The sequence below is a fragment of the Prionailurus bengalensis genome, chromosome B1 (assembly GCF_016509475.1).
Source record: "Prionailurus bengalensis isolate Pbe53 chromosome B1, Fcat_Pben_1.1_paternal_pri, whole genome shotgun sequence".
NCBI lineage: Eukaryota > Metazoa > Chordata > Mammalia > Carnivora > Felidae > Prionailurus > Prionailurus bengalensis.
In genome coordinates, this window is record NC_057344.1 from 105,236,139 (window position 1) to 105,263,786 (window position 27,648).

Sequence of the window (27,648 nt, forward strand, 5' to 3'; positions counted from 1 at the left end):
TTCTGTATGGTACTTACCAGGAATTACAGATTCAGTAAACGAGAAAGGGGGAAGCATAATTACTCAGGGACAATATAAAAATGATAACTTAAAACACATACCTGGCCCTCTACCACCACTGGTTTGAATGTGGTTCCGATTAAATGATGAAATATTATCTGTTGGAAATTTCTGAATTTCTTTCTGTTTTGCCTGATCACCAAATCCATTCTCTTTTGAATTATCTGACTTATAAATTATGGGCTTTTCACATCCTTAAAAGACAAACAAAAATGTATTATTCCCATCCTCCTCCCCACCAGAAGAAGTGAAGTTTGAAACTTCTTTATAGATTTTATTTTTAAGTAATCTCTATACCCAATGTGGGGCTCGAACTCACAACCCTGAGATCAAGAGGTGCATGCTCCCCTGACTGAACCATGCACCCCTGAATCATTTTCTTTTTTTTCCCCCCCGAATCATTTTTAATGCTGTAGACAATCACTTACAAACTCAAAGGATTGACACTGATATATATACATTTTTAAAGAGAACATTTGCCAGACTTTTTTTTTTTTTAATTTTATTTATTTTTGAGAGGGGAGAGTGTAAGGGCAGCGAGAGAGAGGGAGAGAAAGAGAATCCCAAGTAGGCTCTGTGTTGATAGCACGGAGCCCACTTGGGGCTTGAACCCACAAATGATGAGATCATGACCTGAGCCGAAATCAAGAGTCAGACACTGAATCAACTGAGCCACCCATGCATCCTTATTATTATCATTATTATTTGAGAGAACATGTGTGCGCTGGGGAAGTGCAGAGAGAGGGACTGCAAGAATCCTAAGCAGGCTCCAAGCTCAGCATGCTCAGCATGAGCCCAACTCGGGGCTTGATCTCACTACCATGAGATCACAACCTGAGCTGAAATCAAGAGTCAGACATTTAACCGACTAGGCCACCCAGGCATCCCAGGAGACATTTTTAAATGATTTCTGTATGTTTTGTAATGTATCCAAAAATGGGCGTTAGCTCCTTTGGACTTTTCCTGTGTATGACTCACTTTAAATCTCAATATTCACCGTTAGAAAGAGCTTCCAGCCAAGTATCCCCTTCCGTGCTTGTGTGACCACACAAGTGGGTAACTCCTGAGGGTGCTTTAGAGGCCATCGGTGAGGAAAGCCTTCTTTATAAAGATTAACTCAAAATAATAAAATTTTCCTGAACTCTGTTTTACTGAAACTAAATTTTGAAATTATCCTCAAAATTTATTTTATCTTCAGTATATTAATATTTTTAGTGTGATTGTGATACTATTAAAAAAAACCACTGAAAAGAACTTTTGAAAATTACCCATATTTTCTGCAACAGATTTATAATGTGACCAGTTGATGACCTGCCTAAGTGCATCTTCAGTAGAAACTGCTGTGCCATCTGGGTTTGCGTAAAACAAAAGCAGTGGCTGGAAGTGGCATCGGATACACTTGGAGACCACATCCTTCCATCTAGTTCCAACCTTCAAAAAAAAACCACAATGAAGAAAAACAAAACAAAATCTTTTAATCAATGTGTTACATAAATAGCAGAGACTGAATTAATTTGTATATTAAAAATTTTTTAAGAATTCAGTTGTTCATCATGTTATCTGATCACTTTTATTTTAAACAAGTCTAAATAAAAAATTTTTTAACATTATCATTAAAAAATTGATGGGTAAAATTGTACACCCGCTATATCAAGATTTAGGTTATCAAATTTTAAAAAGCTTTTCCACATACATGGTTGATTGACTTTTGACAAAGATTTAAAGGCAATTTAATGGAGAAATACAAGAGTCTATTCAACAGTGGTGCTAGAACAAAGGGATGGTCATATGAAAAAATGAACTTTGATACCACTACACATGCACAGCACAAAAATTAAATCAGAATGAATCATACAAAAACCATAAAACTTACAGAAGAAAATAAAGAGAAAATCTTAACAACGTTGGAGAAGTTAAAGATCTCTTAGGACATCAAACATACCACAGAAGAAAAGTGATAAAATGGGCTTCGCATCAAAATAAATTAACAACTTCTGCTCTTTGAAAGATACCATTAAGAAAATGAAAAAAATAAATAAATAACCAAGCCACATACATCTAATAAAGGACTGGTGTGCAGCACAAAGAATCTCTACAATTCCTTAATTAGTTAGATACTCCCATTTAAAATGGGCAAAACATCTGAAGACACTTCACCAAAAAAATATAAGAATGGCCAACAAGCACACAAAAATGTACTCAAAACATTATTAATCATAAGGGAAATGCAAATTAAAACCACACTGAGCTAACGTTATACATTCACTAAAAGGGCTAACATTAAAGATTAACAACGTAAAATGCTACTGAGAATGCAGAGCAACTGGAACGCTTACACACTGCTTAATGGGAAGGTAAACTGGTACAATCACTTTGACGATCAATTTGCCAGTTCCTTGTAAAGTTTAACACACACTTATCCCAACCAGAAATTCCACTTCTGAGCATTAGCTAAGAGCAATGGGGTAAAAAATTATGTTCACACAAAAACTATTCATACTTCAGCAGGTAAGTAGATGAAGTGTTATATAGCCATACAATGGAACACAACAATAAAAATGAAGCACAGACAGAACATGAATGAATCTTTTTTTTAACACAAATGAATCTTAAAAGACATTATGCTTGGTAAAGAAAGCCAAACACAGAGACTGTAAGACACCATTCTCACAAAACTGTAGAATGAGCAAAACTAATCTATAGTGAAATCAGTGTTCTTCTCGGGCCCAGGGTATTGACAGTAAAGGGACAGAACAGAATTTTCTGGGTGATGTAAGTGCTCTATATAACGACTGTGTAGGTTACATAAGTATGTACACACTTGTCCCACCCCCAACTATACACTTAAAATGGGTACCTCTATACCTCTATAAATTTTATAAATTACACCTCTATAAATTTCATTTAAAAACAAAACCAACCGAATAAAAAGAAAAGCATTCTAGAATACTGGCTTTTGTAGGGAAGGAGGGATCTTTAAAAAAAAAACTCCTGAGGAGCTTTTTCAAACTACACATATTTAGCTGTTTACCATCCTTACCCTGGATTCTGAGATACTTGAGGAACTAGGAACTTGTTTGAAAACCAAACAAACATAAAACTCACAGGTAACTATATACCCAATTCTTCCTTCAAATTTTGACCAGTTGAACTATGTGGATGGAACGTAAGAGTGTCAAAACGTTGCTACACATGGACTCAAGGTGGAACTGGTTAATAAACTGCTATATCAAAGTACTAACTAATTTGAGCAAAGTAACACCAAAAATTTTTCATTGGCTTTATTGAGTATACTTTACATGAAACAAAACTACCCAGTTACAGTATACAAGCCAATGAATTCTGACAAATGTATACATACAATCATGTATCTCCCCCCCCCCCCCCCAGAAAGAAAACTTCCCTGTACCCTCTTTGCAGTGACTGGCAACTGATGATTTACTGTCCATCACTCTGTTTTTCCTTTTCATGAATTTTACATAAGAAGACTCATAGTTGTTTATGTCTCATTCTCTAACATACAGCTTTTCAGATTTCACATTGTTGCATCTATCAATAAATAGCTCATTACTTTTTACTGTTGAGCATTATATTCCATTGAATGCTTATACCACAATTTGCTTATCCACTCACCTATGGATGGACATGTGAGTTGTTTCCAGTTTTGGTTATTATGAACAAAACTACTATAAACATTAAAGTACAAGTTTTGTGCGGACATGTTTTCAAAGGAGTGGAATTACTAGTTTGTATGGTAACTACATGTTTAAGTTTATAAGAAACTGATAAGCTGTTTTCTACAGTGTTCATTTTCCATTTCCATCATTCTTCTGTGAGAGATCACATCATCACCAACTCTTGGTATGGTCAGTCTTTTCAATTTTGCTATTCTAACAGGTAAGTAATCAAACCTCATTGTGAACTGAAGGTCTATTTTCTTTGTACCTAATAATTTACTGAATACCACTTTTTTTTTAAGGGCGAAGACACAACTTCCTATGACTCTCCACTCTCAGGCTCTTCTAGAACCAAGTCCATGGATTTTTTTTAGTTCCAGGATTTTTTAAATAGGAAAGTAAATTAAACCTTTTTTTGGTTATCCCAAAAAGCAATTATAGCCAATAATTCATGCACACAAAAATCTTGCAATTCCTTTTTTCATTTTGCTGTCTTTCCTTCTTCATACCTATGGCTGGGACCCCAAATTCTCGTTCATCCCAAACTCCAAAAAGACACTGTTTTACAAACTCAGACCTGGAAGGCTCTCAGGTCTCTCACCCTTCTCATCTTTCCACACCTGTTCTCTTTCTACAGTCAGTACCTCTTTGCCTTCCACTACATTCTCTGGCTACTCAGGTCCTGATGTATTAGAAAGGTTCAGGAGCTGATGAGGTAAAACAGAATGCACATCATGTCACAGGGGAGAAGGAAGGCCCATGAGAGGATTCTCCTAACTGTGGGGCAAGAAAGATACTGTGAGCCCTCTTCTCACCTTATCACTCCAGCCTTCCAGATTGCCCCTAATGCATTCCCATGAGCCATAAGGGCACTACGCAATGGATACACTCAAAGACCCAGGAGTCACTGTGGGTTGCAGAGTCACTCACAGCTAAATGAGCCCTTCAGTCCTCCTCCTAAGTCCTTGTACAGTACTATACACTTCCTCTGCTGACATTAAGACAACCTTGGTCAGATTTACTTTTCTCATGATTTTCTTTAAAGGTAAATAAGGTGAGTAACTACAATACTGTGTGACCCTCAGGAGCTCTCTGTAGGGCTCCCCAGACCACAAATTTTCCTTTTATTTGACCTTGCTGCTAAAAATATTTTGATAGAGCCAAAAAACAAAACAAAAACAAACAAAACCAATCCTGCAAGTAAACCCGTTAAATTCTTTCTGGAGCAAAGCCTCAAGAGTTTTGGAGTCATAGGGGAGAAGAGCTCTCAGGAACAGGCACACATCATGGTTGGGGAAAAAGTGAAGAAAAGGGATGCTGAAGTCTTCAAGCTAAATTTTACATGTCAAAGCTTTGTCTGAGAGTGCTTATTTTTTGTTTTTCTGTCCTTCTGTTTCTGAATTAGTATCACAAGTAAAAGGCTAGGCAAGTCACATGTGCATTGTGAGCATATTTTGTGTATGTGTGTGTGCTTTAGTTTATGTAATTAATTTTTTTAAGTGTTTAAATTCCAGTTAGCTAACTAACATACAGTGTAATATTAGTTTCAGGTGTTCTCCTGTGTGATTTTTGTTTTCAAGCCTCACATTTAATCCATTTTGTGTACAGTATAAAAAAGTAGTCCAGTTTGATTCTTCTGCATGTTGTTGTTCCAATTTCCAAATACCATTTGTTGAAGACACTATTTCCCATTGCATATTCTTTATTGCTTTGTCGAAGATTAATTGCTCACATAGTTGTGGACTCCTTTTGGAGTTTTCTATTCTGCTCCATTGACCTACTTGTCTACTTTTGTGCCAGTACCATATTGTTTTGACCACTGCAGCTTGGTAATATAATTTGAACTCCAGAATTACGATGCCTTCAGCTCTGCTTCTTTTTCAACGTTGCGTTGGCTATTCAGGGTCTTTTGTGGTTCCACATAAATTTTAGGATTGTTTGTCCTAGCTCTGTGAAAAATGCTGTCGGTTTTTTGATAGGGATTGCATTAAATGTTTAGACTGCTTTGGGCAGTCTAGACATTTAACAGTATTTGTTCTTCCAATCCATGAGCGTAGGATGTTTTTCCATTTCTTTGTGTCATCTTCAATTTCAGGTCTTTCGCCTCTTTGGTCAGGTTTATTCATAGGTATCTCATGGTTTTTGGTACAATTGTAAATAGGATTGATTCCCTGATTTCTCTTTCTGTTGCTTCATTATTGGTGTATAGAAATGCAACAGATTTCTGTACATTGATTTTATATCCTGCAACTTTACTGAATTTGTGTGTCTGGCAATTTTTTGGTGGAGTCTTTGGGTTTTCTATGTAGAGTATCACATCATCTGCAAATAGTGAAAGTTCTACTTCTTCATTGCTGATTTGGACGTTTTCTTCTTGGTGTCTTATTACTGTGGCTAGGATTTCCAGTACTATGTTAAATAGTAATGGTGAGAGTGGACATCCCTGTCTTGCTGCTGACCATAGAGGAAAACCTCTGTTTTTTCCCATTGAGTATGATGTTAGTTGTGGGTTTTTCATATATGGCCTTTATTATGTTGAGGTTTGTTCCCTCTAAATCTACTTTGTTGAGGGCTTTTATCATGAATGTATATTGTACTTTGTCAAATGCTTTTTCTGCATCTATTGAAATGATCATGGAGGTTCTTATCCTTTCTTTTATTAATGTGGTGTATCAGGTTGATTGATTTGAGATTATTAAACCACCCTGGCAACCCAGGAATAAATCCCACTTGATCACGTGGATGATTTTTAACATATTGTTGGATTCAGTTTGCTAGTATTAAGTCCTACTGGTTGTAAGAACTTGTGAAATTTGGCCTTTTCGTTTTCAAAGCCAAATGTTATGGGGATAGTTTGTTTCTCTCCCTTCTCCTCACCTCCATGTCTCTGCCCTTCCTCCCCTATTCAATGTGGCCTCCTCTGTATCTTTGGTTGTGGAGTTTGTTCTGCCAGTCTTTGGGTAGTTTTCTGGTTATTTATACTGATGTGAGTATTATCTAGTTATATCCATGGGACAAGGTGAGCTTAGGGTCCTCCTACTCCACCATCTTCCCCTATTATCTTTTAATTACTGAGTTTATCTTTTAAATCTATCTTATAAATCTATTGATTTATCTTTTAATTATTGAGTTTTAAGAGACTTTATATATTCTGGATATAATCTTTATTAAATATATGCTTGACAAATATTTTGTCCCAGTCTGTCTTGCCTTTTTATTCTAACAGTATCTTACTGAAGAGTAAAGGTTTTGATGAAATCCAATTTATTGCTTATTTTTATGGTCCATGTTTATCGACTGTATCTAATCAATGTCTCTATACTGACACAGCAATTATCACACTCTTGTCTGATTATTTCCATATCTGTCACTTTGAGTCTTTCTGACCTTGGAGATCACCTGGTTATTATTCAGAACCCTCTTTTTTGAGGGTAGGAATAGTGAAGCTGATGAAGTTCCTGACAGAAGAGAGGGTGTGCTCCATTTCCCTACCTTGCTTTCTCACCCCTTACCATGTGATCGGAAGAAACAGGAGTGGTGGAACAGGTCTGTTTTTATTAATATTCCTTCAGGGTATGGGTCGCATTTTTCTTCTTCTCTGCATAGTTGGTAACTTTTTATTGAATGCTATCTTGAAATAGCATATTGAAATTTAATTGAAATTTATATTTTTGGGTGAATTTTGTTGTGTTCCTTTAAAAAGTGCTGGGACTTCATTCTGGCATTTGTTAACTTATGTGGGATCATCTTTGTCCTTTGAAGGCTTCATTTTAAGCTTTTTATGTCAGGTGCAGAGCAGTATTCAGTCTAGGTATAATTCAGGTGGTACTATTCTAAGGATTCTACTTGATGCTCCCTGCATTACAATATCTTTTTACTCTTACTGGTGTAGATGCAAACTGGTCCTAGCCATGTATGAATTTTTTAAATTGTCTGACTTTCTGTTTTCCAGTAATTCTCCCCCCCCCCCCCCCATCTTGTGCAGATCTGCCCCACACATGTCAGATCACTATTCAGGTAAAGATTAAAGGGGACCCCTTTAACAGTCTCTAGCACTTTCCCTCTGTGCAGTGTTTTTTTCTGGTAATCTGTCCAGCAATTTTAGCCATCTTCGCCTCTCTGAATTCCAATTTTGGTTTCCTCAACTCAGTGATACTACTAGGCTTTGTTTGAGTCCCCCTCCCTGAATTGCAACCTAAAAACAATCTATAGGCAGTAAGCAGGAATAATTGTAGGGCTCGTCTTGTTTGTTTTCCTTTTTTCTGTTCAACTGCCTACTACTTAATGTCTTAAAAAGTTGTCTCATCTATTTGGTTTTCTAATTTTTAATACTGGAGGGTCTATTTCCACTTTTTTCCAGCTTATTTATTTATTTTTGAGAGAGAGAGAGCGCGAGTGAACACATGCACAAGTAGGGGAGGGACAGAGAGAGAGAGAGAGGGACAGAGAGAGAGAGAGACAGAGAGAGACAGAGAGAAGGAGACACAAAATCTGAAGCGGGCTCCAGGTTCTGAGTTCTCAGTGCAGAGCCCAACGTGGGGGCTTGAACTGCAAACTGTGAGAGCATGACCTGAACCCAAGTCAGATGCTTAACCAACTGAGCCACCCAGGTGCCCCTAGAGGGGCAATTTCCATAGCAGTTCATTGTTCATAGAAAGAGACAGAAAGTCACTACATACTAAATATATGAGCTTCTATTAACTTAGTAATTCATAATGCTGATAAATGGCCCTTTGTTATATATTAAAATGAAAGCAAATGGAACCGTACACCATTCGCTATAACAATGAAATAACTTACATTTTTAAGTCCATTTACTGCATAATAATAGGATTCTCAAAGCCCATAAGCCTAGAAACAGTATGGACAAGATCAAGTTTTCAAATGTGGCAAAATCTGAATCTCCTGTAGAACTTGTAAAAAATTAAGATACCTGCCTCTATACTACTGAATCAAGAATTTAAGAATCCAGGCATGTACGTTTTTTCAAAAGCTCCAAGGGTGATTCTGATACATACTTCTTATTATAAACTATTATTCACTAGTTTGATAGATATTATAATGTTTGAATAAATAATTCACCAAAGATAATAGTAGGCATATCTAGTTCTGAATACCACGAAGTTTGAAAAGGGAGTCCTAATAATTAAAAAAACAAGCAAATTTTCATCACTAATTATACAAAGCAACTGTGAATCATTCACAAAGAAATACACAGAGCAACTATGCATCAGACAAAAGGGAATACATATGGATCACTGACAGTTGTGTATTTGCATTCTAACATTTATTAGTCACGTTTTTATTATTCTGGAAATAGACTGGTTTAAAAGGTGGCTTTAAAATAAACCAGGTTTCAAAAATTAACAAAAGTATGAAGTTAACAATGCTATTATAAAGGTCATTTATTATTTTATATAATAATAATTTTGTAATAAGTGTTTACATACAATCATTACTTCACATAATTATATTATGTGATATACATTGTATATATCATTATCTTCATTTATTCCTAAAAAGTAAAAATCACAACAATTATCCCAGTTAGTGAAAATATCACTTACCTCTTTCACGGTTGCATCATCAAAAAATACCCACTTGGAACTCTTGGTATGAAAAGCAAAGGCACAATAATGTCGGCTGGTGTAGCAGATCATACCAACGAGGTGAAGTTCACTATTTTTGGCATTTTCATCAGTAACCCTATAAAAAAGCTGTTTAAAAAAATAATAACATGTAATTTAATACTGTATCTTTTTAAAAATGAGGAATAATAATTTGGTGAGTCATATATTAGACTATCTATGAAAAATACTTCTTATATAAGCTTCCCCAATCCACTATTATATTAGTGCAGAAGGTACACTGACATTGTACTGAACAGAATTATTATTAACTATTAATTACTATTAACTATAACTATTAATATTATTAGTCCAATAAAATCACTACAATTTAGTTCAGTAACACATTGTCTCCAATAACACAGAACTGACACTTTATATACATAAACTGGAAATGGGGGATAAATTACACAATTCCTAATAATTTTTTACTGAATCACCTATTTGAAAAAACATTAACATATTTATAAAAGATAATTATCTAAAAGATTAATGGTGATATAAACCAATTCAAAATATATTAAGATGTTAATATGCATATTAAGAGATCAGTGCTATAGATGAATTTTATATCTTAAACCTTTCTAGGTTAATATTTATATTGGTCATTACCCTACACACACACATATTTATCATCAATATCACCATTGTAGAGTGATATCGAATTAGAACACAAGATTGTTTATAACTAAAAGCCGTTCCTAGTCTACGCAAGAAAGGCATTCCACTTAGCCTGATTTGATGAACTTTATCAGCACTACATCTTTCCTTTAGAAAGATAATTTAATTCTGAAAAACAAAGTATATTATATGAGTATGTTTTAAAAGAATTTAAAAACAAAAAGGAAGTGAATGAAAACAGTTGAGATACCCCAGGAAGATAAAGATGTGTTGCTAGATTCCGAACAACATCTTCAGTCAAGTCAGAATGCTCAGAATCCCAGACTAAACCAATTGTAACAATTTCTGGGCAATTCATTAAAACACGGCGAATTTTTATTTTTGGCCACAGTTACTCTAAAGAAAAACACAAAAGGCAAATTTTGAAATTACTGAAACATATATACCATAGGTGATGCCTGACAGTTTGTACTATACATTAACAATCTTTACATACATCAGAAATCTATTTTTTCAGCATACTAAAATGGACTTTTATCAAACTATTTGTCTTAATTATTGATTAAACAGGAAGTTTATTTTAAATCAAAGTACTTTGGTATCTTTGTAATTTTAAAACAAGAAATCAATCTAAAAAAATGAGCCCTAAAATACTTAAAGTAATATTACATTAGAAAAAAGAATGATGCCAATTATAATGTTTAATTTTTTTTTTTAATGTTTATCTTTGAGAGAGACAGAGACAGAGCATGAACAGTGGGAGGGGCAGAGACAGCGAGACACAGAATCCAAAGCAGGCTCCAGGCTCTGAGTTGTCAGCACAGAGCCTGACGCAGGGCTCAAACCCACAAACTACGAGATCATGACCTGAACCGAAGTCGGACACTTAACTGACTGAGCCACCCAGGCACAGGGAAAAAAAGAAACTAACTTTCTCTTTAGTCAAATGACAGATGTCAGAACTTAAAAAAATTAATCAGCATACACTAAATCCTTCACAAAGAGTTTTTAATAGTGCTTAAATAAATAGCTCACATGGTATAAAGAGTTGCCTAAAATAACACTGAAAAAATAACATTTTATTTTTATTTTTTTTAATTTTTTTTTTTTTAACGTTTATTTATTTTTGGGACAGAGAGAGACAGAGCATGAACGGGGGAGGGGCAGAGAGAGAGGGAGACACAGAATCGGAAACAGGCTCCAGGCTCCGAGCCATCAGCCCAGAGCCCGACGCGGGGCTCGAACTCACGGACCGCGAGATCGTGACCTGGCTGAAGTCGGACGCTTAACCGACTGCGCCACCCAGGCGCCCCAAAAATAACATTTTAAAAAACGTTTATTTATTTATTTATTTTGGGAAGAGGGGTGGAGAGGGGCAAAGAGTGAAGGGAGAGAGAGTCCCCATCAGGCTCCACTCCATCAGCACAGAGCCCAATGTGCGGCTTGATCCCACAACAATGAGATAATGACCTGAGCCAAAATCAAGAGTCAGGCGCTTAACCAACTGAGCCACCTAGGTGCCCCTGAAAAATTAACTCTTAAAATTAATTCCATGTAGAATTACTATTTACATGGTAATTTCTGAATGTTTATTTTCAAGTTTGCAAACATATAAGCATACTAGTTTTCTCCAAATTATACTTACAGGACATTTCCTATAGTCATCAGTTGTATTTGCTGCTTGTAGCAACTCTGCAAACATTTCAGGCTTAAAACGTTCATGCCTTTCCATCATTCTTTCCACTTCATTGCTACAAAAGAAAGAAGCAGTCCCAAATGTGTCCTATGAACTTTAAAAAGATCTAACAAACTATGCATGAAAAGAAATTAAGTTCTCAATATGGGTATGATCATTTTTTCTGTTTAAGACAGGTTTTGTCTGAAAAATTAACCATAAAGTAAATTTCCATAAAGTGAAAAATTATGGAATTTGGCAGGTGCATGATGAAAAACATTTATTACCATGGTCTGGAACTACATGAACAAGATAATAAGATGCTCCAAGTTTTAAGTCAAATGTTTCTTTTACATTATTGTTTAACAAGTAGGGACTTGAGTTTAAACTTTGACCTAACAAGAACAACAAATTGTGGGAAAGGCTCCCTCTCTGGCCTCAAATTCTCAGAAACGAAGTTATCATTTTCAGCTAATAGAAGGGCCCTTTGCTGATTAATGCAGAAGTCAAAACCAAAACTAGTTAGGTCAGGTTTGTGCCTTATGAGTGCTGACCATTTCATTAGAACCTAGGCAGGATATCTATGCCACTTTTTGTGTAGTCTCTCCTAGAATCTAATTTTTATATACCAAAATATTAAGTATCTTTAAACAGCCATTTAAATATTTCCAAAAAGAAATGTAATGTAACCTCAAATATCCTTACTAGTTTCCATTCTAGATGTTCTGGTTCTGCTTAGTAATGTGAACTGTCCTAGAGTTGGATATACTTTACAGTTTCATGATTTAAATAATGTACAATATTCAGTAACAACTAAGAGCACCCATTCTTCTAAAGCACTTCATAAATGTATTAAAATGCACTAAATCTGGGGTGCCTGGGTGGCGCAGTCGGTTAACCGTCCGACTTCAGCCAGGTCACGATCTCGCGGTCCGGGAGTTCGAGCCCCGCATCGGGCTCTGGGCTGATGGCTCGGAGCCTGGAGCCTGTTTCCGATTCTGTGTCTCCCTCTCTCTCTGCCCCTCCCCCGTTCATGCTCTGTCTCTCTCTGTCCCCAAAATAAATAAACGTTGAAAAAAAAAAAATTTACAAAAAAAAAAAAATGCACTAAATCTGACAAGCTCATTCAAATTGTACATTTAAAATAGTGTTTTTGTTAACATTTAAAATGACAATTTTTGTTAAGCCTGGAATTCAGTAACTGGTATTCAATACTTATTACCAATGAAAAGAAAGTGACTACAGTTAAACCTTAAATAACATGGAGGTAAGGGGCGCTAACCTTCATGCAGTCCAAAATCCGCATACTAACTTCTGACCTGCTCCCAACTTAACTACTAATAGCCTACTGTCGGCCGGAAGCCTTACCAGTAACAGTTGATTAACACATATTTTATGTTATATGTAGTATATACTGTATTCTTACAAAAAAGCTAGAAAAAAGTAAATGTTATTAAGAAAATCATAAGGAAGATGTAATACATTTACAGTACTGCACGTACATTTATTGAAAAATCTCCATCTAAGTGGACCTGTGCAGTTCAAACCTGTGTTACCGAAGGGTCAACCATAACTACCATTTAAAGTCTGGTTTCTTGCAATTTGTGGTGTAGACCACAGAGACTGATGGAGCTCTAACTCTGTTACATAAGATACTGCCTCAGAGCACTGTCATTATATAAGAGTTTCAAAATAGACTTAAAGTTTTATAGTTTTTAATTGTGGCCTATTCTTGTTCAGACACCATCCTACTTTTCATACAAAGTGAAAAAAATGAACCTATAATTGACTGAAGTTTAGGGAATGTTTCCTTAAACCAATATCCCCAACTCTATATACTAAGAAAGATACTAAACACACTCAAATAACCAAATTGATATTATTCAATAGTCTTTAAGTAATATTGTGTTATATCAAAAAAAACCAGGTAGTTTAATATTATAATGAAACAGATAAGCACCTGATATTCACTTTGTACAATGATTAAAATATTGATAGCATTTTAAAAAAAAATATTTTTTAACGTTTATTTTTGAGACAGAGAGAGAGCATGAACAGGGGAGGGTCAGAGAGAGAGGGAGACACAGAATTTGAAACAGGCTCCAGGCTCCAAGCTGTCAGCACAGAGCCTGACGCGGGGCTTGAACTCACAGACTGTGAGATCATGACCTGAGCCGAAGTTGGACGCTTAACCAACTGAGCCACCCAGGTGCCCCTTGAAAAATTTTTTAAATGTTTATTTATTTTTGAGAGAGAGACAGAGTGTGAGTAGGGGAGGGGCAGAGAGGGAGGGAGACACAAAATCTGAAGCAGGCTTCAGGCTCTGAGCCGTCAGCACAGAGCCCGACACAGGGCTCGAACTCACGAACTGGGAGATCATGATCTGAGCCAAAGTTGTATGCTCAACCGACTGAGCCACCCAGGCGCCCAAATAGCATTTAGTAACTAACTGTTGAACTGATTTATTCTGATTAATAATTATTGATCCATGCTTTATTTTTTTGTATTAAAATACCTGTAAACATTTATTCAATGTTTACCATATATCAAATATTTATATTCTCAAATACCTGTTAGAAAATGTTCAAACAAATCTTATGTAAAGTCTAGGGATCATATGGATCCCTAATTAGTAATGTTTCAGGCACAGGGAGGGAGGGGACAGCCAAGCATAGGCAAATTTTTATTTCAGGTTAATGTTGAGGCTTTAAACTCAATAAATCTAATGAAGAATTAATGTCACCATCCCCCCACCCCCCCTTTCTGCTTACCCTAGTTTCCATCACCATGATGGGATATGGAGCTGATAGGTCACTACAAAGATAGCACCTTAGCAAAAATGAAGAAATAATGTGCAGCTCCATTTACCATTGAGCTTGTCATTTTAAACTCTGCTTCACAATTCCAAAAACTTGGTATAAATATAAATAGATACAAATTTTGACTAATATTTGGTACATTTCATTAAGTATACATTTTAGGCTAAAACAGAAACATCCAACTGAGACAGACGTCACTTAGTACTTCTGATGGCAGCATATTTTTTAAGTTTAAGACAGAGAGTAGATATTCACATATGTTATGGTTTTATAAAATAAATGCTCAATGTGCTTAAATGTATTATTAACATCTCTGGTAAGGTTCTTACCATAGGGCTGTTGTAGAAATGTACCGCACAAATTCTGTAAAAGGTAGAGGATCTGATGATGCTCCACAGCTACGACACACACACTACAGGTAAAAACATGTTTAATTTATCAATCATAAAACATAAATGTAATACATATATTACATATATTTATATATGTTATATATTATACCAAAGTACAAATGAATGTAAATAAATATAACAAATACAATATCTAATAAAGTGGTTAAGCCATCTCACCTGTTCATACAGAGTCATGGCAAACTTCTGGTGAGTGATACAAGATTTAGAGGTACACATGTCTGCATCTCTGCTTGGCACTATATGAAAATGAATCCTCTCCAATATATTTTCCTAATTTAAAAATTAAAAGACAAATGACTTGTGAATCTTACAGAAGATACTTCAAAGTACAACTATTTTTAACTTTATAAATTTAAAAATCTTTTTAGGATTTTCCAAAGTGTTAAATTTAACAGCACCATATATATTGTCAGCTTTTCAGCTTTCCTCTTTAATCAACCCTTCAAATACCGTTCAGTTATTCACCTTTTGTAGTATTAGCTTTTTTAAAAAATTAAATAAAAGAAACATTAATTTAATAAATATCTTTAATACCCTTTAAAAAATCAATTCATGGCGGCTGACATGTAGAATTTAATAGAAAATATAAGTTTCCCATATTTGCAGCATTCTCACATTGAAAAAAACAGTTGATCTTTTAAAAATCCTACTTGGGATATTTTAATAGTCTGTATAACTCATATTCAAATAGCAATGACAAAGGCTTGCAATACCTACACTAACATCCTAATGCAAGAAATCTGCTCTGCAAACAAATTTCATATTAAATTTCAAATTTGTAATACAGATCAATAAGGAATATTTATTTCTTTAACAATCCTTTTTAGCAAAAGCCTATCGAATGGATTCTTTATTTTTATTTAATGTTAATATTGAGAGACAGAGGGAGACAAAGCACGAGCAGGGGAGGGGCAGAGAGAAAGGGAGACAAAGAATCTGAAGCAGGCTCCTGGCTCTGAGCTGTCAGCACAGAGTCTGACTTGGGGCTCGAACCCACAAATCGCCAGATCATGACCTGAGCTGAAGTCGGATGTTTAACCAACTGAGCCATCCAGACACCTCCAATGGATTCTTTTAACTGGCTAAACATCTGCCTCCTCTGCCCCAGGAAATTTAAAACCATTCAATTATTTAAGCCTAAATTTCTAGATATTCTATGAATTATCAAACCATGTACTAGGACATTTCACTTAAGTGAAAATAAACTATAAAATTTGGTATTGTACAAAATATATTTATATTTTAAATAATGGATCTATTATGAACATGAGAATTATGAAAAGTATATTTTATGACTGTGTATGCTGTTTCAGACACACTTTAATCAATATGGAAAGTGTGTTAAGCAGTGCATTAGTCAAAGAGCTTTCCACCTGAGAAAATAGTAAAGATACTCATTAAAAAAATGATAACATATAAATGTCAAATCAAAACCAAAAGTCATGAAACACACAGAGTTTTGAAGGGCGGGTAAGACAAGGATGCACTGAGCAGTATGGATTCCTTTCTATTGTTATAAATTTATGTTTCATTCCTCTCAAAATTCACATCACTTAAGGAAAACAAGCTAGTATCCTGATTTAGGGATTATCAAAAATACTTACAAAGCACTCTGCAGCATCATCCATAAGGCCCAGCTGAAATCGCTGCTCATCTTTGAAGCTCTCTGCTAGAGCGTGTCTTATATTATCCGAAGGAAGTGCTTTTTCTCGACTATGTTGAAACTGTGCAAATATTGTCTGGGGATCAACAAGTACATCAGTAAGCTTAAAGCCAACAACTAAAGAAACACTTCAGTAATTTCACTATAACAGAGTGAAACTCACACTATACCTAGAAATGGATATAGTCTTTTGCTCTAAAATTCCATACAAAATTTATTTCTATCAACAATGTATAGAAATGGTTGCCCCAGTCTCTAAATTAAGTGTCAGTGTGCACAGAACTAAATGAGTTCTCAGTTCCCATCCTCAGAGATTCTGATTGAGTATGCTGAAGTCAGAAGTCAGGGCAATTTTTAAACTGTTCCCCAGCTAATTCTGATCCAAGTTGTTTAAGGAAAAGTTCTAAGTTGCTATAAATCTAAAAGTATGCTATAGGAATTAAAATTATGTTAACCAAAAATAAATAAACCTCAGAAAATGACAAATGCTGGTTTAAAAAGAAACAAAAATTACGTAAGTTCAATGGGATGACAACTTCCCACTAATTAAAATTGTCTTTAAAAACTGACACTGTACAATTTGTATGAAGTCAGACAAAAGATGATGACTTTTAATTTTTTGAAAAATGTCTTAATTTTTGGGGCGCCTGGGTGGCGCAGTCGGTTAAGCGTCCGACTTCAGCCAGGTCACGATCTCGCGGTCCGTGAGTTCGAGCCCCGCGTCAGGCTCTGGGCTGATGACTCAGAGCCTGGAGCCTGTTTCCGATTCTGTGTCTCCCTCTCTCTCTGCCCCTCCCCCGTTCATGCTCTGTCTCTCTCTGTCCCAAAAATAAAAAAAAAAAAATTAAAAAAAAAAAAATGTCTTAATTTTCAAATTATCAGTTTTCCTCACTTGAAGCATTATTTCTAAGCTAAACCTAAAAAACGGTGCAAACACTCACAAAAACATGATTTAGGTATTAATCTGGTTTTCCATTTTCCCTATTGAATTTAAGGAAGAAAAACTATTTAATAAGTTCCAATTTTATGACAATCACTTTAGATGAGAGAAAGTGGGGGGAAAAAGGTTTTCAGTGACAACCCCACCAAATAAGAATTGGTCATATTAAGTTCTTAAATAATTAGCTCAAGGGGTATGTCACCTCAAAATCAATTTTTTTCCAGATCAACATCTGATAGGCTAGGAAGATATTTCAAAAACCTGTTCCACTTCTGTTAAGAAAAATCTAATTTATAAATAAATAAGAAATTGAAAAATAAAGATGCCAAATGATATTAGATATCTAGAACTATAATTTTTAGGTATAATTACAAATATGAAAAAGCAAAAATATTTTAGATATCATTTCTTATGTAGGTAATAAACTTTTCAAGGTAATGTTTAAGATATTAATCCTACACAAGAGTGTCATTTATTTGTCATCTGTTTTTTGACTGCCTAGTATATGTGAGGCATCTTCACTAGAAAACAGACAAAAACACTGCCTTCGTGGAGTACACATTCTGGTTGCAGTAAGGGGAAGGCAAGTAACTAATTATATGTTGGAATGTGATAGACACAATAGAGAAAAATAAAGACATAAAATAGAAGAGAGAAAAATAAAGTATTATAATAGAAATAGGGATGCTGAGAAAAGGGAGGTTAATTATTACCTAGGGTAGTCAGGGAGGGCCTCACTGATGTCCTCATTTGAGGACTGGCATAAAAGAAATAAGACAGGGGGCGTCTGGGTGGCTCAGTCAGTTGAGCATCCGACTTTGGCTCGGGTCGTGATCTCACGGTTCATGAGTTCGAGCTCCACACAGGCTCACTGCTGTCAGCGTGGAGCCTGCTTCAGATCCTCTGTCCCTCCCCCATTCATGCTCTCTCTCAAAAATAAATAAAAACATTTAAAAAAAGATTTAAAAAGAAGAGTGTAAGCTACAAAAACATCTAGAAGAAAAGCATTCTAGACAAAAGGAGTAACAATGAAAACACTCAGATGGAAGCCAGCTCTGAGAAATTGGAAGGAGGTAGCCAGTTTGGCTAAAGTGCAGTATGTGAGACAGGGAGTAAGTTTTGGAGGCAGGTAAGTGATTATGTAAGGCTATGAAAGATTTAGGCTAGACATTTTAACTATACTAGTGTTTACAACTGGACAAAATATCCAAAATTTACTGTGGTGTAAATAAAATGCGGTATTGTAATTTGATCTAAGGTAATTCTTCATCCCCTAACAATAACCCTATTTTGCCATGTTCTAAAAAAGAGAGTGTAAAATTGCCTTCTTTGGTGATTTATATTCAGGAATATAAATCAAAATAAAGCATAAAAATCACTTTTTATTTTCTTGTATGTATGTGTGTGTAAAAATATTCAAGAATGTAAAAGAATGAAATGTTTAGCTCTGAAACACGTTAATAAAATCTTAATAATAATCTTAGTAATTTTTAGGTAAAAATCTCAATGACATAAATGAAATGCTACTATATACATGATTCCCTGTTTCTGTCTTTGTCTCTCTTCCATCTATTCTCATCCAAGTAGCCAAACAGATCCAGTTGAAATATTACATCTAATTAAAACAGATTATATCACTCTTCCACTCAAAACAATCCTGAGACTTCCTAAATCGCTCAAGAGGAAAGCCAAGGTTCTCACAAAGGTCTAGAAGGACGTACACAATATGGACTCCTGTTCCAGTTATTTATTGCTCCGTAGCAAACCACCACAAAATGTAGATACTACAAATAACATTTATTTTGATCACAAATCATCAATTTGGGTGAGAACAGCTCGATTCTGCTCCACTGGGAGTTATCTAGGACAGTTTGAATGCTGGAACCCAGAATCATCTGAAGGTTGCTCATTACATACAGCAGTTGATGGTGGCTGTTGGCACTACCAATCAGCTTGGGACTTCTGATACAGCTGTGGCCAGCTTGGCCTTCAGGCAGCATGGGGGCTCACTCCCAAGAATGACACCCCAACAGACAGAGCCAGATAGAAACTTTACCAGCTTTTCTAATCTAATCTAATCTAATCTAATCTAATCTAATCTAATCTAATCTCAAATGTCTGCAGCATCATTTCTGCTACATTCTATTTGATGGGGATGAATCCTTAAGGCCAGCCCATATTCAAAGAATTAGACTCCACCTTTTGATAGGAAGAGTGCAGAAGAATCTGCAGATATGTTTTAAAGCCACGAAAATTCACCTTACTTCTGAGCTCCCCTCCTATCATTCTCCCCCTTGCTCAGAAAGCTTCCGCCACCCAGATTACCTTGAATGTGTCACACATACTCACCTTAGGACCTTTCCAGTTACTGTTTCCCTACTTGCCTGGAATATTCCATTCCGTCACCCCTTCCAGGTTATAGTTTAAACTTTCTCAGTGAGGCTTTCCTGGCTACTTAACACTCTCTATTCTCTTTCCCTGACTTACTTCCCCTCCTTTTTAAATTATTACCACCTAACATACTTTATATTTTGCTTACTTATTTTCCCCTGCCCTACAAGAATATATAAGCTCCACGAGGTCAGACGCTTTATCAGATTGTTCATTGCTGTATCCTCAGTAACTAGAGGTGCACAAAATTCAGCAGTAGCTCAAACGTTTTATAAAATGAATAAAGAATTGTTTCAAAATAGTGAAAAATATAACATTCCTAATATTTTATACTATTTAGAATATTAATTTTCACTGTTCTTCCATAAAAGGGGGGGACCATAAAGCTGAATAAATCATATTTTAAGAATTCACCTTCAAAGCTCTAAGTCATCTTGACAATGAACTTTAATTTCAAATAAACTAACCAAATCTGTCAACTAAACCAAACAAGCTATCAAATAAAATTAAATTTTACAAGGTTACCTTCAATGCACAAAATATACAGGCATCTCCCTGACAAACATGTCCAGTTAGAACCCGTAAGCTTCTTCGGAATATATCCAATTGCCATAAAACCTAAAAAATTGTAAGAAAAAAAACAGTGAAGAAAGAAATATAATAAAATTTTTCTTACTAAGATAAAAGACAGATTTCAATATTTTTTTAAATGTAGAAGGCTAATAACTTCTTTTAATCTCTTGTGCACAGACATATACAACCCCTAAAACTAACAGCAACTATTAAACTGCTACATACATGTAGTGAATCTATATAAGATGGGTTTAAAAGACATTCCTGTTGATTCACATGCAAAAACTGACAGACACAGAATAAGAAAAAACTAATTCCTCAGTTAAGGATTTTATATGAACAGGAAACATGTGACACTGAATGGAGAAGTTGGCAGTGACATGAAAAAGGAAGTGATTATAATACTTGGAACAAACTGAACTTTAGCAAGGAAAAAAATTGGAGTTGAAAGGTAGGGTGTATCAAATAAGGGTCAGTATGTAACAGCAAGAAAAAAAAATGAGGAGGCCTCTGGTCACTGTATATTGAATGAAAAAAGGGCCAGCTGTGTGGTAACAGAGACAGCACAGTAAAAAGCATCAATTAAGGAGTAATATGAATATATTTGCTGCAATTATGCATTTGTTAGTTGTTACTAAAAGACAAGAACAAATAAAAACCACTGTAACTGTTTCAATAAATCAATCCAGTACTTAAAATCATTCTAAAAAAATCTGAAAAATGTACAGTGAGGATAATTTTGCCAGCTTCATTGTTGTTCTTGTAAGGATTAAATAATATGTAATAATACATAGAGTATTTAGAGGAGTGCCCAGTACATAACTGGCACAAATGCCAGCTGCTATTTGTTGCTATAATTACTATTACAAGAAACGGATAAGATCTCCAAGTTTCCCTTTAACTTTCAGTCATTTTCTCAAATAATAGAACTTAGAAACCCATTAACGAGCACTTATTTCTCCCAACTAGAAACAAAGATTAATAAAAACAAATGATTTTAATGAGTTCCTATATTTTCAATTACTCAATAACTAAAGGTCATTTCAGAATTTCCCTTTGACAGTTGCTTTTTCTTAAAGAAAACTAATAGAATCCATTTATCTATAATAAATAATTAGGTGTTTTACAAAGCACATGAAAATGTTTAATAATTTTCTTGCATATCATACATATCAAATCATACCATAAAATACATGGTGTTGGAATTCATTCATTCATCCGCCAAGATGAAGACCATGACAGCACAACCTCGGGATGTGTCACAGCACTTTGCTTAATAATATAACATCTGAAGGCGGGCTACCTGGGTATTAATTTTGGATTTACTGCTTACCAGCTCTTGGGCTGACTTGAATAAAATATTTTCTGAAACTCAATTTTCTCATCAGTTAAATGAAGATAAAAGCAGTATTTACCTCTTAGGATTGTTGGAGGAATTAGATAAGAGAGAATATACAGTGTTCAGGTTAAGTACCAACACACAGTAAGAACACAATAAATGTGAGCTATTAAAGATTATAACTTTGTTTTCAGAGAATTTAAAACCATACCACATACTCACTACTTAATTTTAGTTACATCATCAGATAAAATTCTAAAATATTCAGCCAAAAGAAAATAGCTTCCATAATCTGCTTATAAGGCTAGTGATGTGATTCTTTTCAATGTAACTGGAATGTTTTCCAGATTAGCAAAATGTTTAAATTACACTAGATGTAAACTATAGAAAAAATATTTTGTGTGACTTCTCTATACATTATTCAGTGTAATAGTTTAACTCTTATTTTAACAAAATAGCAAAAATTATTCTAATTGTAGTTAATCCTTATCCTACTTCATTTTAAAATGCTGGGGCGCCTGGGTGGCGCAGTCGGTTAAGCGTCCGACTTCAGCCAGGTCACGATCTCGCGGTCCGTGAGTTCGAGCCCCGCATCAGGCTCTGGGCTGATGGCTCAGAGCCTGGAGCCTGTTTCCGATTCTGTGTCTCCCTCTCTCTCTGCCCCTCCCCCGTTCATGCTCTGTCTCTCTCTGTCCCAAAAATAAATAAACGTTGAAAAAAAAAAATTAAAAAAATAAATAAATAAAATGTTGACTACAAGCAACCAATGGGTCCAGGGAGAAATCAAAGAAAAAAATTTAAGTGATATCTTGCCATCTGCAACAACATGGATGGACTCTTAAAGGGCAATAATGCTAAGTGAAATAAGTCAGGGAGGGAACAACAAATACCATATGATTCCACTCCTATATGGAGTTTAAGAAACAAAACAAACAAGGAAAAAAAGAGCCAAAATAAAAAATAGACTCTTAAATACAGAGAACAAACTGATGGTTGCTACAAGTTCAATGGGTCAGGGATGGGTGAAATAGATAAAGGGGATTCAGAGTATATTTTACCTTGAGCACTGAGAAATGTACTGAATTGTTGAATTCTTATATTGTACCCCTGAAACTAATATGCAAGTTAATCACACTTGAATAAAAAAACAAGGGGAATGGGGCACCTGGGTGGCTCAGTCAGTTAAGTGGTTGATTTCAGCTCAGGTCACGATCTCTTGGTTTGTGAGTTAGAGCCCCGCGTCAGGCCCTGTGCTGACAGCTCAGAGCCTGGAGCCTGCTTCAGATTCTGTGTCTCCCTCTCTCTCTGCACCTGCCCCATTTGTGCTCTGTCTCTCTCAAAAATAAATCACATTTTTAAAAAGTTAAAAAAGGGGGGGGGGGAATTGCTTAGAAATGTGGAGTGGGGGGAACCCCTAAGACAAATGAAAATGGAAACACAACATTCCCAAATCTAGGGTATGCAGCAAAAGCAGTTCTAAAGACATTCACAGCAATACAGGCCTACCTAAAGAAACAAAAGTCCAAATAAATAAGCTTTACATGTAAAGACTCTAGAAAAAGAACGAAACCCAAACTTAGTAGAAGGAAATATAATAAAGATCAGAGTAGAAATAAATAAAAGACAGACTAAAAAAAAAAAAAATTTAGAAAAGACCAGTGAAACTAAAAGCTGGTTCTTTGAAAAGAAAAAAAAAAAAAAAAAACAATAAACCTCAAACCCCAGAATTAGTTTAACAGGTGAATTCTACTAATCATTTAAAGAGTTGGTAATTATCTTTGTCAAAAATTAAAGAAGAAACACTTCCAAACTCATTCTACAGAGCCAACATTACCCTGATATCAAAACCAGACAAAGATACAGCACACAAAGAAAGAAAATAACAGGCCTACAGTTCTGATGAATACAGATGCAAAAATCCTCAACAAAATACTAGCAAACCAAATTCAACAGTACACGAAAGGATCATACACCATTATCAAGTGAGATTTATTCCAGGGATCCAAGGGTGGTTCAGTATCTGTAAATTAATCAACATTATGCTACATTAACAAAACAAAAATCTTATGATCTTAATATATACAGAAACAGCATCTGACAAAAATTCAACATCATTTATGATAAAAACTCTCAACAAAGTTAAATATAAAAGAAACATACTCAACATAACAATGACCATATACGACATAGAATAACATACTCAACAGTGAAAAACTGACAGCTTTTCCTTTAAGATCAGGGACAAGACAAAAATACCCACTCTGGTCATTGTTATTCAAGAAGTCCTAGCCACTACAATTAGGTAAGAAAAGAAATAAAAGGCATCCAAGTTGAAAGGAAGTGAAACTGTCACTATTTGCAAATGACGTGATACTATACATAGAAAACCCTAAAGACTCCACCAAAAAACTCTTAGAATGAATTTAGTAAAGTCACAAAATTAACATGTAGAAATTAGTTGTTTCTATATACTAATAATGAGCTATCAGAAAGAGAAATTAAGAAAACAATACCATTTACAATTGCATCAACAAAAATAAAATACCTAGGAATAAATTTAACAAAGGAGGTGAAAGACCTGTACAGGCATACCTCTGAGATATTGCAGGTTCAGTTCTAGACCACCACAATAAAGCTAATACTGCAATAAACCAGTCAAATAAACTTTTTAGTTTCCCAGTGTATATAAAAGCTATGTTTACTCTATAGTGTCATCTATTACATGTGCAATAGCATTAGGACTAAAAAACGATGTACATACCTTAATTTAAAAATATTTTATTGTCAAAAATGATAACCATCATCTGAGCTTTCAGAATGTTGTAATTATTCTATTGGTGGAGGGTCCTGCCTCAATGTTGATGGCTGCTCACTGATCAGGGTAGTGGTTGTATAAAGCTGGGGTGGTTGTACAATTCTTTTTTTTTTGGCAGTGGTGGGGTGGGGTTGTCTTCCAGTAAGGACTGGAAACCCTACTAGACAAATTCTAAAAGAGCTGTAACACTCACAATTTATTAAAATAAGACCATAAACCTTGCCACATTGCCTTCCTTTCACCAACTATTTTTATGTAGCATGCAATACTGCTTGACAGAATTTTACCCACAGAACTTTCAAAATTGGACTCAATCTTCTCAAACTCTGCTGCTGCTTTATCAACTAAGCTTATGTAATATTCCAAATCCTTTGTTGACTTTCAACAATCTTCACAGCATCTTCCAAGAGTAGATTCCATCTTAAGAAACCACTTTCTTGGGGCGCCTGGGTGGCGCAGTCGGCTAAGCGTCCGACTTCAGCCAGGTCACGATCTCGCGGTCCGTGAGTTCGAGCCCCGCGTCAGGCTCCGTGCTGACAGCTCAGAGCCTGGAGCCTGTTTCAGATTCTGTGTCTCCCTCTCTCTGACCCTCCCCCGTTCATGCTCTGTCGCTCTCTGTCCCAAAAATAAAATAAACGTTGGAAAAAAAATTAAAAAAAAAAAAGAAGAAGAAACCACTTTCTTTGCTCATCTGTAAGATGTTCTCATCCACTGAAGTTTTATGAGATTGCAGCAATTCACATCTTCAAGCTCCACTTCTAATTCTAGTTCTCTTACTTTTTCCACATCTGCAGTTACCTCCTCTACTAAAGTTGTAAACCCCTCAAAGTCATCCATGTACTTCTTCCAACCTATTAATGTTGATATTTTGACCTCTTTCCATGAATCATGAATGTTTTTAGTAACATCTAGATTCATTAGTCTTCAAGAGTATTTTTAATTTACCTTGCCCAGATCCATCGGAGGAATCAATGCCTATGCCTATAGCCTTCTGAAAGCTGTAGCCTTATGAAATGTTTTTTTGTTTGTTTGTTTTTTTGATGGAGTGCCCAAGCAGGGGGAGGGACAGAGAGAGAGGGAGAGAAAGAATCTTCAGCAAGCTCCATCCCCAGCACGAGCCTGATGCAGGACTCAATCTCACCACCCTGAGATCATGACCTGAGCCAAAATCAAAAGTCAGATGCTCAAACGATTGAGCCACCCAGGTGCCTCTGAAATGTATTTCTTAAATAGCAAGACTTGAAAGTGAAAATTACTCCTTGCAGAATGGATGTTGTGTTAACAGGCATGAAAACAACACTAATCTCACTGTACATCTCCATCAGAGCTCTTGGGTAACCAAGTGCATTGTCAATGAACAGTAACATTTTGAGAAGATTTTTTTTTTTTCTGAATAGTAAGTCTCATTAGCAGGATGATTTGATAAACCATGTTGTAAACAATGTGCTGTCATCTTTGTTGTTCCATTTAGAGGGAATGGGCAGAGTAGATTTAACATAATTTTTAAGGGCCCTAGAATTTCTGAAATGGTAAATAAGTACTGGCTTCAATTTAAAGTCACCACCTACATTAGCCCATAACAAGATATCCTGTCCTTTGAAGCTTTGAAGCTGGGCTTTGACTTCTCTTTTCTAGCTACGAAAGTTCTAGGTAGCATCTTCTTTCTATAGAAGGATGTTTTGTCTACACTGATAGTCTGTTGCTTAGCGTAGCCACCTTCACGAGTTATCTTAGCTAGATCTTCTGGGTAACTTGCTGCAGCTTCTGCATCAGCACTTGCTGCTTAATTTTGCATTTTCTGTTATAGAAAAGGCTTCTTTCCATAAACCTCATGAACCAACCTCCACTAGCTTCAAACATCTCTTCTGCAGATTCCTCACCTCTTTCAGCCTTCATAGAATTGAAGATATTTAGGGCTTACCTCTGGATTAGGTTTTGACTTAGAGGGATGTTGTGGCTGATTTGATCTTCTATCCAGACTGCTAAAACTTTTTCCATTTCAGCAAGAAGGCTTTTTCACTTTCTTATCATTTGTATTTTCACTGGAGTAGGACTTTTAATTTCCTTTGAGAACTTTTCCTTTGTATTCACAACTTTGCTGTTTGGCACAAGAGGCCTCACTTTCAGCCTCTCTTGACTTTTGCAATGCCTTCCTCACTAAACTTAATCGTTTCTAGCTTTTGCTTTAAAGTGAGATACATGAGGCTGCCTTTCACTTGAACACTTAGAGGGCACTGTAGGTTTATTAATTGGCCTAATTTCAATGTTGTTATGTCTCAGGGAATAGGGAAGCCCAAAGAGAGGGAGAGACATGAGGGAACAGCCAGTCAGTGAAGCAGTTAAAACACATTTTTAACCAATTAAGTTTGCTATCCGTATGGGTGCAGTTTGTGGTGCCCCAAAACAATTACAATAGTAATATCAAGGCCAGTAATTACAGATCACCATCATAAATATAATAATGAAGAAGTCTGAAATACTCCAAGATTTTAAAAAATGTGAGTAAGCCACACAAAGTGAGCAATGCTATTGGAAAAATGGTGTCCACAGACGTGTTTGATATAGGGTTGCACAAACCTTCAGTTGGTAAAAAAAAAAAAAAAAAAAAAGGCAGTACCTGCAAGGTGTAATAAAGTGAAGCACAATAGAGTGAGGTATGACTGTACTCTGAAAGCTGCAAGACATTTGTTGAAAGAAATCAAAGATGACACAAATGGAAAGATATTCCATGCTCATGGATTAGAAGAATTAATATTCTTAAAATGCCCATACTACCCAAAGCAATCTACAGATTCAACGCAATGCTCATCAAAATAGCAATGACATTCTTCACAGATATAGAACAAATAATCCCAAAATTTGTATGGAACCACAAAGACCCTGAGTAGCCAAAGCAATCTTGAGAAAGGACACAGCTGGAGGCATTATGTCTCCTGATCTCAAACTATACTACAAAGCTATAGTAATCAAAACGGTATGTGGCACAAAAACAGACACATAGACCAATGGAATAGAATAGAAACTCCAGAACTAGA

General features: G+C 35.6%; 1 protein-coding gene and 1 non-coding gene across 2 annotated transcripts in view; both read right to left on the reverse strand.

The window, feature by feature from the left end:
* The window catches only part of USP53 (ubiquitin specific peptidase 53), a 68,174-nt gene that overhangs the window by 19,121 nt on the left and 21,405 nt on the right, over window positions 1-27,648 (reverse strand). Inside the window, 10 exon segments of the mRNA XM_043569528.1 lie at window positions 102-254; window positions 1,329-1,491; window positions 9,305-9,454; window positions 10,236-10,363; window positions 10,366-10,381; window positions 11,631-11,736; window positions 14,809-14,891; window positions 15,049-15,162; window positions 16,497-16,631; window positions 20,412-20,504. Of these exon segments, the coding sequence (XP_043425463.1) occupies window positions 102-254; window positions 1,329-1,491; window positions 9,305-9,454; window positions 10,236-10,363; window positions 10,366-10,381; window positions 11,631-11,736; window positions 14,809-14,891; window positions 15,049-15,162; window positions 16,497-16,631; window positions 20,412-20,504 (1,141 nt within the window).
* LOC122479279 lies at window positions 24,740-24,804 on the reverse strand. Its single transcript, XR_006296324.1, has one exon. It is a non-coding gene; the product is annotated as a U7 small nuclear RNA (small nuclear RNA).